Source organism: Ptychodera flava, chromosome 5 (genome assembly GCF_041260155.1).
Source record: "Ptychodera flava strain L36383 chromosome 5, AS_Pfla_20210202, whole genome shotgun sequence".
Classification (NCBI taxonomy): Eukaryota; Metazoa; Hemichordata; class Enteropneusta; family Ptychoderidae; genus Ptychodera; species Ptychodera flava.
The window spans coordinates 47,320,484-47,339,841 of record NC_091932.1 but is presented as its reverse complement, the minus strand read 5'-3'; the positions used below and the strand labels follow the sequence as shown (position 1 = coordinate 47,339,841).

Sequence of the window (19,358 nt, the reverse complement as noted above, 5' to 3'; positions counted from 1 at the left end):
GACAGCAAAACACTATCTTCAGTTTCCATCAAGTTAAACCCACAAAGGTTCAACACCAAAACAAACTGTATCCCGCTATGTCACTTTTACCTCCGCATTGGAAATATACAAGAAGAACCAAGAACGCGTTGAAAAGGTTGACGATGTTGTAGTTTGTGAAGGTTTTGATCTCACTTTCTTTTCCAGCGTCAAAGGCGACGTTGAACCTCTGCATACATCTGCATAATAAATAGTCATAAATTAAGTCCTGTCTTTTACACACCGCATTGTTAACACCTAATTCATTAACACCTCGAATAGAGTGATCTGGGGACTGCAGGTCAACACTGTGTATTCTGTGCACTGATCGTATTCGTTTACCGTTTCAGTTTCAAACATGACATATAAAGGAAACTATATGCATGTTGCCAACGTGCAAAAAAATCGCTGCTCAGTGACATTTAATTTGCATTCAATTACGATTTATTTTCCATGATTTTATTCTTTTCGTAAACTAAAGTATTCCTTGAATATTCGACAACTATGTCCAAAAATATTCCAAGTCGGAAGTGGAGTTGCCTGAGTCGATAACGACCATTTCCATTGGCTAACTGCAACAGTTTGTATACCACATCTACTTGATGCATTATCAGGCAAAACGTTGATACTTGGGCCAGAGTAAGTTGTGTAGACGGCACCAGTTTTTAGAATTGTGTCCTCCCACAGTAAAAGAGGACAAAACAATTCGACGTTTGAAAATACGGAAACGCTTTTAACTCCGTGTAACACCAAAGTGAGAAGATTTTTAAGTCATGTAGAGCTCATGAAAATGGCTTAGGTGATGGTATTATATCTAAGCTTAGACTTTGGGCTTGACTCGATTGAAACAAATCCCATACGTCTCGTGATTGCGGTGAGATCAAAAATGTAGAGTTGTGATCACAGAAATGGCGGGAATGTTTATTCACCTTCTGCACGTCGTTACTTACAGAGTAGTTGAGCTTGCGATTTGCATCATTCGCTTGAATCCAAGGGACCATCAGTGACAATATCTATAAGTTGTTCCCATAGCAACTAAGAGCGCAAGACAACACAGTCTTTGCTTGAAAACGTCAAACCGTCTTGACTGCTTAAACATATTGAGGGGTAAATCCATTATTTATGATGTACAGTGTGAGTAAATAGCTGTATAATTTTAATTTAAATAGATGGATGGTTAGAGCAAAGTGCACCACGCATAAGGAACAATTTTGATGCAACTGAGAATGAGTGAAGGGAAATAGAGTATAGCGGATATTAACATTTACAGCTAGTCTTGTCGGGATGCATGACTTAGTTTTCCAGGGAATCTGTCAATCCTCGGGTATTGAGACAAGAATGGTCCCGCCTAAACAAAATAACAATTCGTGGAAGGCTAGGATGTTGGAGAAGCCATCTGAGCACATTGTCCTAGTTTTGGAATGGATTTCAGGGCAGTTCACTGTGTAACATTTTCGAAAATCACTTTCCCATAGGCCTATATTTTTTGAAGCTGCTAGCCGCGTTTCTAGCTGCAGAATTCGTTTTGATTGGAAACTTGCTTTGCATGATGCACTAAGGTCGACTGTAAGATTCTGTCGTGTATGGGACTCTGCCAACTCGCCGGCCTTAGGGCGGAAGTTAGCGGAGACCAAGACAGAACAATCTTCCAGTCTAGTGTTAAGGGTGTATCTTGGATTGCTATGCAGGTTTCATAGTTAGTATTCTTATCTAAGCAAATAGTATTTTCGCCGATAATTCTAACAGCCTCTTACATTTAATTAATAAAGTGCCAATCGCTCCACTCACAATGCTACAGTATCTTCCCAGTTGACAAATTTTGACTTCAAAATGACATTTTTAAATAGAAGTTTACAGAATCATCATTCTGTTGGCGGTTTCTTGTTTTGCGATGCAAAGTTAGACGCTTTTTTGTTTGCCGTCCGCGTGCCGGTAGGTTTTCAGAGAAAATTAAGAAACCAACACAATGTTAACACTATTACAAATGAAAACATTAATTTTCCAACAGAAACCAAATAACATTGAACTTATATTAATACACTGGTGTTTTCTGTCTGCGTTTGTTTTTGCCCCTGGCTGGCTGGTAGGTTTTTCAAAACTCAAAGGACGGCAAACAAAGACTTTTCTTTAAATGGCCTTTAGGTCAAAAAACTTGGTATGTACATTCTGTGCTGGCAAATATAAATGGTTTTTAAAAAAACAGAATAGCCTGTTCTACTTCAGGAACAATGAATATGTGGTCGCACTTTTTACACATAAATTGGATCTTCTCTTTAAGCAGTATGCTGTTTAATACTGATAAAGAACTGAAATGGTCATTTAGCACAAAAAATATTCCAAACTTAACAGGATTCTTTTGTCCATTCTATCATCCTACCCAGTTAGTCATCCGTCCACCCTCCTTTCCATTCATCCGTTCATTTTAATTTCCTTGTCTTAAAATTTCTCTTCCTGTCATCAGAACTGTGCCGTTTTTCAAGAGTGAAAAGATATCGTGCGCAAACTTTGCATGGTCGAAGATGATGACTCTCAGTAGCGGTGATACCGAACTACACAAATTGCTAAGCAACGGTTGCTAGGGAAACGTGTAATGTCCATGAAAATGCAATTTACTTTGGTAAATGTTATTCGTAAGCACGGTACCGTAATGAAACCCAGACAGATGTGCGGTGAGAAAGCCATGTATTGATGGCTCAGTCTTTGCAATGCCCGGGCCGCTTATTAAGTGATAACATTATGTTCTGGTCAAAATGCCCAGAAACCTACAAAAGTTTACACGCTGGATACCCTTCTACTTCCCCTCAACTAAGATTGGAACGACAAATTTAAATCCGATGAAACTGTTTTAGAACAGTAGGCCTAAACCTATTGTATAACCTCCTCCGAATTTGAACAGACTTTCTGCCAAATTGAGGGCGCTACTCAGAACCGTACCAGAATTTCGGTGAACTAAAGTCAACGTAGTATGGCATATATCACTGCAATGTATTCCGCAATTTTATTTCCTTAAAAGAACGTTGAAAAATCCAACGCCTTTCAGAAGTGCAAATGGCAAAGTTTGCGTTAATTGGTGACCTCAGGCTCTGTGGATCCGACCTACGGTAGAATTCAAATTTACAGAATCCAGTTGTACAAACGAAACGGTGCAGGATTTATTTATTTATTTATTTATTTATGTATTTATTTGTTTGTTTGTTTGTTTGTTTCAAGGAAGACCAATGGGAACAAGTCCTATTTACAGGCTCCATAAAATATGAATTAAAAATGTAAGTGCAAAACGTTTAATAAAACAATAAGAAACACACAGACCACTGACTATATGAAACCATTAAAATATCTGCAATTTTAAGCATGGTATTCTGACCATGCGTCTGACACTCCATAAGATGAAGTGATATTAATTGCGGGATTGGAAATGCACAATTCGTTTAAAGTAGCCATACATATTTGAAGATCCGAGTACTTAAAAACATTGAGTTTACTAACTGTGAGTCTAAAAACAATGTGAATTCTTATAGTTCTCTGAGGAACATTAAAATTTAATACGAAAAATGATTTGGCGACAATCATACATATTATATACACATTGAAAAAAATATAGCATCTAAAATCGTATCCGTTGATCGGAAGAGGCGAAACTTTAAAACGCTGGCAAAATGCTTCATAATAATTTTGGTTTTATGGATTCTTTGTTTTGTCCTGTTGTTGTTTTCGCCAAGGAGACCACACAATAGACGCATATTCTAAAGTACTTCTTATACAAGCTATGCACAGTGAATTGAAGGAGTTGGTGTCGGAGAAAGTATTATAATTGCGCTTAAGGTAGCACGCGCCTCGAAAGTGAAAGACTTTAACTTTTGCTCAAACTCTCCAGAATGTAACTTTCAACCATTTTCTTAAAAAGTTCACAATAAAAATCGGGGATCGCCGTGTAAAGTTTGGAACTAGCGAAACAAATAACTGGTACCCAACATTTCGCGATGTTTGAAATTCAAAATGGCCGCCATTTCTGTGATGAGCTCCATGGGGAAAATTAAATTTTTGATTTTCGAAAAACTAAGACGGTAAAAGTTCCCCTTTCTCCAAGAGCTTTAAAATGAGCCCCCGAAAGTGGTAGATCAGAAAAGAATTTTAGAAATTTGAGAGTCCGACTATCTGTCACCGAGGCGCGTTCTACCTTAATAAAACCAAGCATGCGAAAAGTTTTACTGATAATGGTGGAGACATGCGCAGAAAACTCAAATAATAAATGAGACATGCGCAGAAAACTCCAATCGCTAGAAAAGATTACCCCAGATCCTTAATTTTATCAACTCTTTCTAGTTGGCTATTATTTACATCCGGGTAGTAAAATGCAATAGAGTCTTTCTAGTAAAAGAGATGACTGAACATTTAGTGTCATTTAAAGTTATTTTCCAGGTTAAACATCACTTATTTAGTCGAGTAATATCCTCTTGTAGCAGCGTACAGTCTTCCCTTGAATTAGTCTTGTAACTGTATAAAGGAATAATTATAGATAACTCTTCAGCGCACTCTTTCAAGATAATACTAGATATGTTATCAGACCAATTGCCTTTTGTGTAGGGCTGTACTTGAACTTCTTTTCTTTGTGATAGAAAATAGAGGTACAAGCGGTATGCCAAAGACGTGGGGCTGAAAAGTTTCATCTCTAAGCATTATTCTGGTGTATTTTTATTAAAAATGAAAACGATAATATCCTAATGCCAGTGTAGAACATAGTGCTTGAAACACGTACATATGACGTCAACTCCTATACAAGTAGAGTGAGTGTGAACGATTCAAGCAAAGAAAGCGGTTTTCTATGTATAGCTTCAACAAAAGTTATTCAAGAAAAGGAAGTAGAAAAATTCGAACACAAACAATAGGGACTCAATACCGTTAGGCCTGGGCTGTCAACAATGTCATGATTCTATATGCAAGCCCTTTTGTATAATGGCCGGTGTTTTCTTCATAACGTATCCATTTTTGATTGTCAACTTCTCGGATACTCTTACCTGTAATAATTATATTTGAAGAAAATGAAACTGGAGTAGTCTTCCACGATATTGCTGCATGTCATGACTAAATAAAGCCAGCTGTGGAATGATATATGAGAGGATGTCTTTCCCTTGTTTGAATTCGACTATATTATTCTGCGTAAGATCAGAGCGTGAGAAATACAAGTTTCGCATGTGTCAGATTTCAGAGAGCTGCGTCTTTGATCGATTTGTTTTCCATTAAAATCGACGAATCAATGCTGAAAATCAACGTCTTCGCCTTCTTGACACGCGTCATCATTGCAGTCCATGTATGCAACCGCGTATACAAGTATTCTTCTGTGCACGATTTTTGAAACATGACACTCAATCTTACCTATTCATGTCAATGGTTTGTCCCAGAACCTCGCTGTAGACCCACCACAGAAATTTCGAATAAGGTGGCGATTCGATTGCCGAGATAAATGTTTCTGAAGCAAAGGATCTCCTTGGAAACTGGTGACTTTTTGCATGCTGTCATGGAAAGGAGAACTGATTGTCATTGATAAGCGCTGTACACTCCCCGGTCGGGTCGATTTTCAATGCCATTCAAGCTGCCTATAGAGGTATTTATGTTGTGTAAACAATAGATTGAATGTACATAATCTGACGATATTTTACAGAGCCCTGGGTGTATAAAGGCAAGAAAGTCCGCTGTCTGTGACATCGTGAAGCAAAGTGACTCTAGTACGATTCATACATTGCATTTCAAAGTTTCGATTGACTGTTGAATTCGCAGTTTGCAGAAATAATCTGTGCAAATATCTGCCTGCGATTCAAATGCAATGATGAAGATACAAATACTGTGGTATCTATTGATAAAAGGTAAGACTTACTTTTAATTTAATTTTACATTGAGCGCTACTTTGATTTCCCAAGTAGTTTAACACGACACCATGTTATGTTTAATTGATACATTGAAGTAACTAAGGAACTCATCTTTCGAACTTGAGTTTTCCTTGAACTCTCATACTACATGGACATAGGTAATCTACAAAATCGAAAATCTCGTCATTAAGAACGTGACGCCAGTTTGAGACAAAACAGATCATAAGATGTCATATTAAGCGCAGAAGGGAAAAACAAAAACAAAACAACTTTCGAAGCATAAAACCTAGTGGTGATGTGTCCTATACAGCACAAATACTAGGGGGTTTTTCTAGAATCATATTTATATTTCATATCTATACTATGAATTGCGTGGAGTCATTATTGAAACCGAACGAGACATACGGATATACCAAATCATTTCTTTGAAATTCAACCATTTCCCTTCAAAAAAATTACCGTAAACAAAAACTATCGTCGAAGTATTCTTAAGTTTCGATGACATTGCAAATCAAGGTACCTTTAAGTTGGAGAATTTCCAGCCATTTGTTTTGTCATTTTTTCCAATTTCCAACATTGATGTGAACTTTGTTGCCGTTTTCAAATTAGGATAGGATAGAATAGGATAGGATAAGTTAGGATAGGATAGGATAGGATAGGATAGGATAGGATAGGATAGCGCCTAGTATCCATCAAGCAATGTTCACTGGCACTTTACAATAGGTCAGAGGTAAGCTCTCTTGAAGAAATGAGTTTTAAGCTTAGATCTGAAGGTATGAATGTTATGAGCTGATCGAATATGAGCTGGTAGTATATTCCATATGTTCCCCTCTCCCAAGTTCTAATGGTCCATCCCTTGCTATAGAAAGCCAGTCCAATAGTGTTACTCAGGCAAATGTTTTACCAATGCGCTGAAGAAGTATTCAAACTCTGATATACCGACTCTAAATCTCTAACTCTCTTGAGAAAACACACGGCAGCCCCTATACTGAAGAAGAGTGCAAAGCCGAGGAATAGCTGATAAGATTTCCATGTATATCTTTTCAAGGCGTCACACACCTTCCCCCATGGGCCGGAGTGGAAGTACCCGATAAAACTTGATGTGGGTCACGGATATGTCGCCTCATGCTGTGATTGGCTGTTACAGGAACAACTTGACAATCATTATTGCATAAATCTTGGAAGGTGTGCAGCAACTACTTTCCTAGAAACTGTCGTTCATTGTAAGCATTTCCGATTAAAGACGAAAACCAACTGTGATTGGTCTAAAACTATATCGGTCAAAGTTGATTGGCAATAGTAATCCTGTAGTATTTTCATTCAAGCCAAATTTTCACAATGTTCACATTAAACAAGTGAGCGGAGGTAAAGATATCGCTTTACAATATGAGAAAATCAAATATAAATTTTGTGTAGAACGGCAAATGTTTCATTGTTGTGCTGATTTTAGCCTAGCATTATCAGTCGACCGTTCAAGTTCTACATTTTGCATAAAATGAACGTTAAAAACTTTCAACCAATCATTGATATTAGCTGACCAAGAGGCATACTACGACTAATCATATCGGCTGACACAAATGGACACTTCGATCAATCATATCAGTTGACCAAAATGAACATGTTCATTGGCTACAGTTTCAATTATGTACAAATGTCAGTCCGCATGTACAATTTTGATATTCAACTTTCGAAAACACCCATTTAAAGCTGGTTCACACAAACTTTTTTATTTTTCAAAACTAAAAATGCTTTGCTTCACAATGTACAGAGTGTAAGAGGAATAACCGAGTAATTACAATGTTAGCATTGTTCACAACTTTGCTGCGATGTTTGAAAAAATACCCTAAAACGCTATTTCTGTGTCGTAGAAATCCGTAGAACGAAATGCAATTCGGACACTTTCCTTGTTCTCCTTAGGTTTTCATCTGGAAATGTGGCTGCAGGGATTGACAATATCACTCATTATAAATAAATGAGGCATTCTATATTTGATTCGAATTGTACGGACAGATGACCATGTGTCCAACTTCGAGTATATTCAAAATAATATATACAGAAGAATACAACCGCACATCGGAAATATGCTATTGTTTGAATTGGTCAACATTTTAGAACGGATTACGGGTAACGCTGCAAACGAATTTTTCCAACTCCGAACACAGCGCTTGTGTACTACCAACCAAGCCGATAGAAAGAACTTTTCAACTTTTACCTTTTGCGTCGACTTTCGTTTCAATGTTTCTTATTTCAGCATTAGAAGTATAGGGACATCTACTGGATATGTTACCCCCCTATCCGTTAGTAATGCTCTTACCTCTATCTTGAACGGCTTTTGATCTACGCTAATATAGCTGAGTAAGAGTTTAACACGTGTTCTTAGCGAAATCACTGGAAATTCAAGAAGTCCTACATATGCAAGCAAATTGTCATGTATAGAAGCGTCCAATTGTTTTTACAGCTCGCTTTAGAAATGGTAATTTTCAATTTTATTTGATGCGTGAATTCCCTACATAAATGTAATTAAAAAGTCTTTATTGAAATCACATGCCAAAAGTAAAAGCAAAAAACGGCGATATGCTACTGCACAGAAGATCCCACACCCTATTACGGGGTACATTACGGCCGGTAAGGGAGGGGAGAGACGGGTCCTGGTCCATACACACTCCCAGAGTCTCACCTCAGCCAAAGGCCTACCAGTGAGTTGATTCCGGGAGATCGTTCTAACCCCTGCCACCAGGCTTTTAAATGCCTGGCGGTCCCAGCGTGAGACAACGTGAGCAGCGCGTCAGGTGTGCCTGGGATACGCCTGACTACCGCACGGTTGTATTCAATATTGCACGTATCTTATGTACCTCTGAATGAATCACCAAACTTTATCAGTGGTTCGAAATCTTCAGTCACTGTGGCCATAAAACGCTTTCTCACAAGTTTTTCCTCAGTACAATATACTTTAAAAAGACATAATAAATATGTAAATAAAAGCGGAGTCAAATAAATGCGAAAATGCTCTTTGTAAAGGCAAAAATGGAAAGTTTCCACCCTGGAACATGATTTTTCAACAACACAGTGCAAGCGAATAAACCGATAAACACAAATTATTCAAAAACCGTCATCCTGGCATGAATAAAATAGTGACTGGTAATTTTCACACCTTTTGTCACTTTGAAAGGCCAGCTGTCGTGTGTACATCTGTGCAAATACCGTGGACCGAGGTGTTACCATTTAGTATTACACTTCATAAATTCTTACATAACAGCTCAAAAAGTGTAATGTTTATTTACAAATACGTCTAATGAATGACTCCGCAAATATTGCAATAACCTGTGTCTGAACTATCTCTACGTTTTACACGAATCTAAAAACTGCAAGTTTTCCCTTCTTGAGATTAGCCCATTACAAACATTCACTATCTTCAAAAGAAAGGAAGGAAAGACAAGGCCTTGCTTCATAATATGCTGTCGGACGAAGATTTCTGTCTTGAAAAATTTCAGTAGATCTGAAAATATTTTGATGTTTTGGTACTTCCAGCAAAATGAGAATATCGAGCACTAACTTTGTAAACATTTCTGTTGCACAACTTTAACTGAACGACAAAAACAATTGAAAAAACTCTATTTGTTGACCAGAGTTCAGTATTTTGTAACTTTAAACGGGTTTCTTTATTTCTCGCATATGGATATGTTGACAAATTTGAATGGACATGCATGTGAAGTGTGTACTGATATTTCATCCAAAATGCATAACAAAGAAAATTTAGTACCCAACAGTTTACAAATATTTCGTTTGTAGAGTAAGTCCAAGAACTGGAAAACGGGCTTCAAAGTTGCTCTGCTATGAAAAGAAGAAGCCATATTTTGTGGTTTCGTCAGGGTGGTATCTTATAAAATCCAAAAAATTACATTCTTCATTAAAATCATTCTTCATGATACGGTTTAGCCTCAGAAATCGTAGGTATAGACTTGCTCCAAGTCTGTGGACATATAAATATCAAAACAAAGTAAATTGACAGAATAAACTTCATCAGACTTTCACGTTAGTGGCAGGCCGTTGTTGTGAACACGATGGTAATGCTTGGTCAGCCAGTAACTGTAGTCGAGAAAAGACAAGCGACTGGGGCCAGTCCTGCTATTTAGCGTATTTATCGTATCTTGGCCATTTTAATCTGGTTCGCTATTTAAGTCGTCCTCTCCACGTTTGTAACGGTCACCTGTGCACGTAAAAAGTTATCCAGGACGTCGTTAAGCTACAAGAAAGAACCTCTTCCAGAATGATGAATCGAAAACCTGGGAAGGAAGCGGAATGGAATAGAAATGGAAGTTCAGATTACGGATGATATGACACAGAATTGGGTGGTTATAGCACCCTAGACATCGAAGTAGATCCTGTGGTTAAACGCGTACATGTGGACATCGCCATGGGTCTTCCGATTCTTTCCGGACAGAAAAAACAATGTACTCGCAGAGACGTGGCAAGCAAATACAAAGTGAGAGGGAAGACAATGTCAGTTTTGTCAAAAATATGCTAATTAACACAAAGTTACATACCTCACTAATTTTGGCTGTAATTTACATGCATTTAAAGTACACAATACTACAAGTATATTCTGGTTGTTGTCGAAACGTGCGTCGGGTAAATGTCCGATTCATGTATGCACGATTGGAACTAATTTTGGATAATTGGATGGTGAAGTAATCATGTCTGTTCAATCTACAAATGTAAGCTCATCGGCTTTTTTTTAAGTTACACGCTTGTTTTTATGAGTAATTTGCAATATTGCAACATTCAGCTACAGGGCACCTAACACTTTTGAGAAATTTGAAAAATATAAAGATCCAATTATCCAAAATTAGTTCTAATCGTGTTCTGATATATTTCTAACACTAATATCGACAAATACATTGATGTCATCTCAAATTCGGAAACAATTTGCTTTAAAACTTAGTCAGTGGAGTGATTTCACTGTCATGAGTTGGGAAATTGTTTTTAATTGTCGAATCTCCTGGTTGTTTTCAGTGGCAAAACGTTACTTATTCAAATTTTCGGGAAAAGAAAACATACATTAGGCTGTCTTGAAAAAATCAGATTACCTACCGTAAAACCAGTCCTGCAGCTTATTCTAATGGTTACCACGAAAATAAAACAATTGGTTTTAATAGAAATAGAAAAAAAACAAACGAACAAGGAAAGTGAAGGACGGTAAGACGAACAGACAATCTAATTAAACGGCGAGAGCGTATTTTCTGTGTGTGTCGTTAGGCAAACGACAACATTTTGCCTGAAATTCTGTACTGAAATTCTGTCTGACCATATTCTGTACTGACTGCATTTTGAAATCCTCAATTTTTACCACCCCCTCAAGATAACTCGTAATTCATCCATGATCTGAAGTACACAATTCAATTTTGAGTTGTGATCTGTCGATTCATACTCTCGAAAATTATACGATTGAAAGAACTATGTATGCTCTCCTGGAAGTAGATACGCGGTAGTCACAATTTCAATCACTATGTAAAACCACCTTGAAGATACTTATATCTTCATGGTACAATGTCAAGCAGACAATTCAAAACTAAAACATAGGCAATTATAATACTATCAGTTTAGTAGACCGCACGGAAATTCTGCTTTAATCTCTGGTTGGGTAAATGAATTAACAACGCAATGGAAAAACATAGGTCGTCATATGTGTTTTGTACAGGTGTAAAAACACGGTGGTGCAAAACAAATTTAGGAAGAATGTGTCTCGGGGACAGATATTTGGACTCTCAAACTTTTCCGACCCTATTCTGATCTATCACTTGTGGGGGCTCATTTTGGAGCCCTTGGAGATAGGAAAACTCTCACCGTCTTAGGTTTTTGAAAATCGAAAATTTTATTTTTCTCCATTGAGTTGACACAGATATGGCGGCCATTTTGAATTTCAAATATCGGCAAATCTTGGGTTATTCGTTTCTCTAGTACCAAAATTTGCATGTTGAACCCCGATTTATATTCTTCATCGTGAGAGGGATTTAAAATATTCCTTAACGGCAGTTTGAGCAAAACTTTAAGTCTTTCACTTTCGAGGCGCATACTAGCTTAATTTAATACTACATTTTGTAAGATTATTTCCGTCGCGAGGGAATTTGCCTGCAACACAGATTGTCGATGCACTTTGTTATTTCGCATCAGACTAACAGTCAAAGCGCAAATTCCACATTGGCTTTAAATTTAGTGTCCCCTCTGAACCTACCCTATGGACCCGACATAAATTAGACCGGCCCAGGGCCGACACACTCTCGATATGGTTTCTTAAAACCAGAGCTGACTCACAAGGGACCTAAACTCTATAATGTGATGGTAGTAAGAGGGACAGATAAGAGGGACGTAGAAATACAAAATGATGGCACGGGGAGCTATGCAAAGACAGGGCACGAAACATAGCCTGAAATAGGCATAAAAGGTTCAAAAGAGCGCTAACCGATGGGAAAGAGAAACCGAAAGGAGGGAAAAGTCAATCAGTATACTAGTCACATACACAGGCATTTCCGTGTTCATTTCTGCAGAAAGGAACGGTGTTTGTTCTCAAGTAACCGAGTGACTGCATACTTGATCGGTATAAATGAATTTCCAATCTGTCCCAGCATAATAGAGCTATTATCACAACGAGGTTTTGAATACGCTCCACTATTCATTCTCCAGGATATGCGCTTTTAATAGGCTTCTGTATTAATTTAGACCCTAGAGAAACCGTTTTTCACGAGGCTATGGTCACATAAAGTTTATGAAATGTTTCCTAACCAACGGAAACTGACAGGATTCTGTTATATATTGCATATAAGATGAAAAGCAATCTAATTAATTTCGGCATAATTCCACAGGCTTTTAAAGCTTATTGAATTAAATGCATATATATATATATATATATATATATATATATATATATATATATATATATATATATATATATATACGTTTGTAATATGACATATATATATATATATATATATATTATATATATATATATATATATATATATATATATATATATATATATATATATATATATATATATATATATATATATATATATATATATATATATATATATATACGTTTGTAATATGACAGGTTCCCCGATGTTGTTTAGCGTGGAAATATACTGTATAAACTAATGAGAAAAAATTCACACAACTATACCTGATTGTCTCTACACTACAAATCATTCGGGTGACTTGGGTTCGAATCCTACATGGGTCATTTTTTCAAAGCCCCAAAATTTGCAGTGTAGAGACAATCATACGAAGTTTCCGGTTCGACTGCTCCAACACAAAGTGTTCAATACAAACGTAGAGCGGAATATATAAGAATTGCTGGAGAAATGGTTTTCAATTTCATTAGAGCGTCTCTACAACGATGTTTAGTGAGCCACTAGAGTCACTCGTCAGGAAGCTAAACTGGTGTGAACACACATCTACGAGGGGTAACCATAGCTACGTAGCAATCTGCGTAATTAGCAACATGCATCCCTTGTAGATTTATGTTCACACCTGTTCAGTCTCCTAACCAGTGAGTCGTACTTTCAGATAATTGTTCAGGTTGTACTGTTCGTGTAATTTCGTTGTCCTTGTATTCAACTCGCCAACGTATCCTTTGTGGCATACATAGATTTGTGTACGAAATTCATGTTCGGATATGAATTCACGTATGAACGATACGAATGCATTCATGTGATCATATTCGTATCAAAATATGAAAAAAATATGAAAAACAATGATTTATAAAAAGTTTAAGGCTTTGTTTCAGTTAGAAAAAAAACGCCATCATAAAGTTTGTCAACGGAAATAAAATATTATGAATTTGAATAATTATATATTCATGAAACAGCCAAAACACTCCTGAAGTACTATAATCGAATTGACATTTTTGTTTCCCCACTTTACAACAATTTAAAACAATTACGAGCAAAGAATACAATAGCAAATTTACAATATTAAATGTGTTGCTTCATAACTTCCAGTACAGCACGGGATAAAGCAATAACCTGCTACTGTGATCTTTGCGCCCTCATATTAAATGACTGTTGCAAGTCAAGAAAGGTTACTGAATTGACCAATTTCTATAGCAACTTACTCCAATATTTGGAAATTAGTTTGTAATTGGGAATATTTATTCTGATGTTGCCGTCTTATGCCATTGGCATGAATAAAACAAATGTAGAGATAGATTTTAGCGCCCGGAATCTTTTGCATCGATACAAACTTAATTAAATCAAGAAAACTGTATGGCAAGTGGGAATTCAAAAAAATCGTGACCAGGAAAGTATTTTTGATATTGAGCCGAACAGCGGCTGCCTTTTCATCTAATTAAAGACATTCGGCAAATGCCATGGAAATAGATGATGTTCAGAACAAAGGGATATTGCATAAATAATGTATCAGTTTATATAAAGCACGTATTAGAGTCAATATTGATGGCAGGAATCGTTTGTATTTTTTAATTATATTTAGTATTCAATCACTCACCATGGAGAACGCCATTTTATTCAATCACGTATGGAGGAACACCTTTACTAGAGCAGTGGTACAAATCAATTTGTAATTTTGTCGTTTTTACCGAAAGTGTCTTTGATAAGACATATTTGAAATTTGACTTCTGCGATACTTCAGTACCGCTCACCATTAAACCATTAGCCTTGAATTCATCATTATTAGTTATCTCTCCTTTTCACCATGGGGCAGTGGTTTGGGTGCCGGTCTCACTGTCAGAGGATGGTGAGTTCGAGACCCGTTAGGTCCAGAGTAACAGACTCACTGTCAAAGGATGGTGAGTTTGAGACTCTAACACAGTGTTGTGCCCTTGAGCCAGTCACTTTACTCCTCATTGGGTTTTGGGTACCTCATCCTGTAATTCGGCGTTCGCACGTTGGATGATGGATTCAATAAAATAAAATAATTAAAATTATTACATCATTTCCTTTACAAAGCAATGCCTTACAGTAACTAAACTTATACTGATTGATTGGATTATTTCGTTTCATTACGAGTACACATCGTTTAAAACAGCACACAAATGTCTCGTGCCTGTAGTTTCATTCTTTCTCTATTGTTAGTGTAATGTTTCACTGTCTGATTTTTCTAATTTTATTTTGTTACAGCAGACTCGGAATTGCGATTTTGACTCACGAAAAACGAATTGGGATCTCACCCATAAACTGTGGTATTATGTTTCTAGTGTGTCAGCTTTTGTAATAGACAGTCCTTCTTGTTGGTGTTCTCCGAAACAAGTGATTTGAATATCCTGTTAACGTTCTGACTGATTTCGCACAAACTGAAATATTGCGCAGGAACACGTGCTTTAAGGTACAATGCTTCTTGGGCACAGATGTTCGGACTCTCAAACTTTTACAATTATTTTCTGATCTATCACTTATGGGGGCTCATTTCAAAGCTCTTTTTTATTAGTTTTTATTGAGTTACAGAATATGCTTTTACAAACTTATGTTTGATTACATCTGGAAATATCTGAAACGTTGTACAATCAAGACAGAAAATAAATAAATCCAATAAATAGTTAATTGTTTGCATTGAATGTTTGGTCCTAAGTAACAAGTTTTAAGTATCCAGCCCATTTCCTTATATGGAAGTCTAATTTGTTCTTTCTGTTTGCAATATTATATTCGATTTTTTGTATTGACTGTACATATTGTATAACACCAAAGCAGAAAAAAATTATCCCAAAATAACATGACATGTTCACATTCACGTAACAGATGCATCAAAATTTCCTCTTCCTCTTTGCAACATGAGCACAATGCGCTTTCCACTCTTGGGCGTTTCATTTCATACAGTTTAACATTTGTCATCAAATATTATGAAGAATCTTAAAATTTCAAAGCTCTTGGTGTAAGAAAATGTTCACGTCTTAGTTTCTCGAAAATCGAAATTATATTTTTCCCCATAGAGTTAACACAGGGATGGCGGCCATTTTGAAGTTCAAATATCGTTTAATCTTGCACTGTGACCCCCGATTTTTATTCTTGATTTTGAAAGAGAATGGTTGAAGGATTCATTGAGAATTTGTTCAATTTTGAGGCACCTACTACCTTAAATTTACAGTAGATTTGAGCTTTGAGGATTTTCCACTATTTTGTTCTTAATCTCAACTACAGTTTCTTGTTCTATTTGCCAAAGTAAGCTTATGTTGAATTACACAGTATTCAGCTTGTCAACTCATCCTGTTCATGTGCAGACTGATATGTTATTATAGACAAGTGATTTTCTGGTTTGGAGTAGAATTCAACTGAGTACAATAAGTGCATTTTGCACTTATAAACCCTGAGTGCATTGAAAAACTAAATATTGGGTGTTTTAGAAATCCTCAAAAGTTACAGTCCATTAAGAATTATAGTTTTTGTTTGAAAACGTTTAATTTGTACTTCTTACGTGTGTGTACCAGCTGGTGAATGTATTGGTATATATATGAATGTAGTTATCCTGGGAATGTTGCAGTTAGTTTTCTTTGTGTTTTCAGTGTTTACAACAGTCAATTCTCTTCCTCCGTACGAGTACGTCGGTTGTTTCGTCGATGTAGGCGGGGGTGAGAGGGCGCTCGACTGGCACGTGGACGCCTCAGACGACAACCAAACAGTTGAACGGTGCATCCACACATGCGATGGCGTTGACGCCCCCTACGCCGGACTTGAGTACAGAAGAGAGTGCTTTTGCGGACATGACTTTGATCTTTACGGCAAAGGTGATGAAAGCACGTGTAACGAGAAATGTTCGGGAAACGCACAGCAGATCTGCGGAGGTGGATGGAGGATGTCCGTTTACAGATTATGTGAGTCGTCTTTTCTCGTTGAAATGAACACCGTTTGAATCAAATTTTCCACTTTATGCTATCAAAGAATGCTCTTTGATTTTAATCAGTTACAGTAACTACTTTGACCATTATGTTTCTGTCAAAATAGAAGTTAAAAGTCAATATTTGGTATGCAACGTTAACCGTATTAAAATGCGATCTCGCAGGTAGCTTAGGAAACACTAATTATTGTAACTTTGTGCACTTTGCCATATATAGACAATCGAGTTTAGCGCGACATGTCATCTTCTACAGCAACACGCTTGATACGTTTCAGATGTGATTGTTCTGAATTTTAATCAAATCAAAGTTAACAACCAGCAAACGGCAGGTATGCAAAACGATAGCGTGATGATATAGAAAACGTATATGCGAGGAAACACTGCGATATACGCAGTCCCACTTTCAAGACCTCGTCACTTCGATAACACAACTCAACACTTAAAGTGCAGTGCGGAGCTGGCAGTAGGGACTGTAACCTCCATAAATGTAATAATCTCCATAAATGTAATATCAACCATAATTGTAATAAAATGCACCCATAACTGTAATATATCGCCCATAAATGTAACAAAATCAACCATAGATGTAATAAACTTTGTGTGGTATCACTGGTTGACGATTTATTTTGTCGCTTCCTTATTATGTAATTATCAGTATCTAGAACTGCTGTTCCACTTCCATTAGCTTACGGTTTGACTGGTATCTCGGCGTTTTGTGATTGTGTTCTCAATGTATTCAATTCTCTGTTTCGGAATGGAGACCTAATGTTAGGAAAGTATGCAATAACATTACACTAGTCTCATTAAAGTTAATATTTACTCAGGATACTGATAAACAAATGATCACATATACGAGTTCAAGTTTATTACATTTATGGTTGAGTTTTATTACATTTATGGTTAATTTGTTTATTACATTTGTAAGTGCGAGTTGTTACATTAATGGTTGGCTGGTTTATTACGTTTATGGTTGATTTTATTACAATTGTGGTTAATATTGCATTTGTGGAGATTATTACATTTATGGAGGTTACAGGGACAGACATGGCACACAGCGAACTGACGAGTTCGTGGTTTCGCTTCTCTCTTGTAAGTCCTTCATTCCCCACCGTTGGCGGCTCGCTGCACCTTGATCATTCTGAAGCGACAAGGCCTGGAAGGCGAGACCATGCATACGTCCATGGCGACACTTAGGGATACACAGCACGCCATTAGACAGACCGGATAAACAAACAGACGAAAGTGCCAATAAACAAACAGATACATAAACACACAGACAGAACGGCAGAGACAGTGAACATGATAAATATGCATAGCATTATAATTGGAAGTCTCAGGAGTGTTTTCTTTTTAATATTCAGTAAAATGGACGAGATTCAGGAGAGATCCTCCAGTACAGAACAATCAAACACGAACCGGAATACGGAGTACCTGGTAAGAAATTCTGTTTTAATTTTGTTTCTTGCGTCGAGTTAACTTTGATCTTCTTGCCAATTATAAATGATAATCTTAGTTTTCTGCGAGTATGACATATATAGTCGGACCCGACACGTTGTTTCATAATTTTTCGTCATCGGATATGAACAATTCTCCGCATTTTACTTCGTACGAAAAAAGTGCAAAATAACATTTGTTAAAATTCAATATCAAATTAAATTAAGAATGCATTTCTATAATTTTTGCCTTTTCAACCATGTGCCCGTATTAAGGTACAGTAAAAGCAATGCTTCGATCCAAGAATTTCTCAGCGGCATGGCACATGCTGAAGTTTTATATTTTTATTTTCATCGATATTTTGTAATAATTCATGGTGGTTTCATTCCCAGGTCAATTTATACAGGAATGGAAGTGATGGAATGTGCCATGGAATGTTCAAAACGGGAATGTTGGTCGTTTTTCCATGACAACGATACTGGGAATTGCTTTACGCAGACTCTACCAGAGTTTACTCCACGGCGCTTTGTCAAGGCCAATAACTTCTGCTCCGATTGCTGAAAAAACGGAACAGCTGTCTTGGTAGAACTCACTACCGCAGTTAAGTGTCTTCTTGAGTAAGATCTGTACTCAACGCAGTGGAGGTTTTACAGAATTCATTACTAGGACCAATGAAACATTTTAGCCGCTTCTACATATCACGATGTTTTAACTTGAAGTTGGGCCACCTTAATTAGTCTCTTGGTCCATCGCGCTTTGATCTGCAAAATCGGACTATATACGCGTCCGAGACTCCAGGCCGAGCGAAGGCATGAACCCTACACATCCTCAATGTTGGTTGAGTGCTCGGTACTTGTGTCAGCAATCTCTTGCCGCTGTGTCCTAACTTCAGTACTTCCATGGCAAAAATTAAGTGTTAAGCCAATATTACCTTTCCATGTCTTTCATAGAATTCAAATTTCTTCGAATGCATTTTCTGTGAAAGTATTTGTTTTCACATTTGGCTTATCCTTGGATCTATTTCTGGGAGCCAAGCACGCTTCTAGTGCACCCCTGATATCAAAGCAAAGTGAAAAAAGATAATTATCGGGAAATTTGATGGACAGTACTTTTTTGAATGTGAATCAGCGATAATATTGAGGGCGGGTTATCTATACGCCTAATGTGGTATGAGAGATATTTTCGATGAAAATGTTGC

At 37.0% G+C, this 19,358-nt stretch overlaps 1 protein-coding gene across 1 annotated transcript; it reads left to right on the top strand.

Moving 5' to 3' along the window:
* The first annotated feature begins 5,492 nt into the window (after positions 1-5,492).
* LOC139134146 (sialate:O-sulfotransferase 1-like) lies at positions 5,493-19,258 on the top strand. The gene is made up of 4 exons (XM_070701065.1): positions 5,493-5,879; positions 16,395-16,703; positions 18,088-18,160; positions 18,553-19,258. The coding sequence occupies exons 1-4, from the start codon at positions 5,840-5,842 to the stop codon at positions 18,719-18,721; spliced, it is 591 nt and encodes a 196-aa protein (XP_070557166.1). The 5' UTR covers positions 5,493-5,839; the 3' UTR covers positions 18,722-19,258.
* The last annotated feature ends 100 nt before the right edge of the window (positions 19,259-19,358 follow it).

Coding starts and splice junctions, on each gene's coding strand:
- LOC139134146 (XM_070701065.1), top strand. CDS start 5,840: ATGATGAAGATACAAATACTGTGGTATCTATTGATAAAAG. Junction 5,880..16,394: donor GTGGTATCTATTGATAAAAG/GTAAGACTTACT, acceptor TTGTGTTTTCAG/TGTTTACAACAGTCAATTCT. Junction 18,161..18,552: donor ACCGGAATACGGAGTACCTG/GTAAGAAATTCT, acceptor TTTCATTCCCAG/GTCAATTTATACAGGAATGG.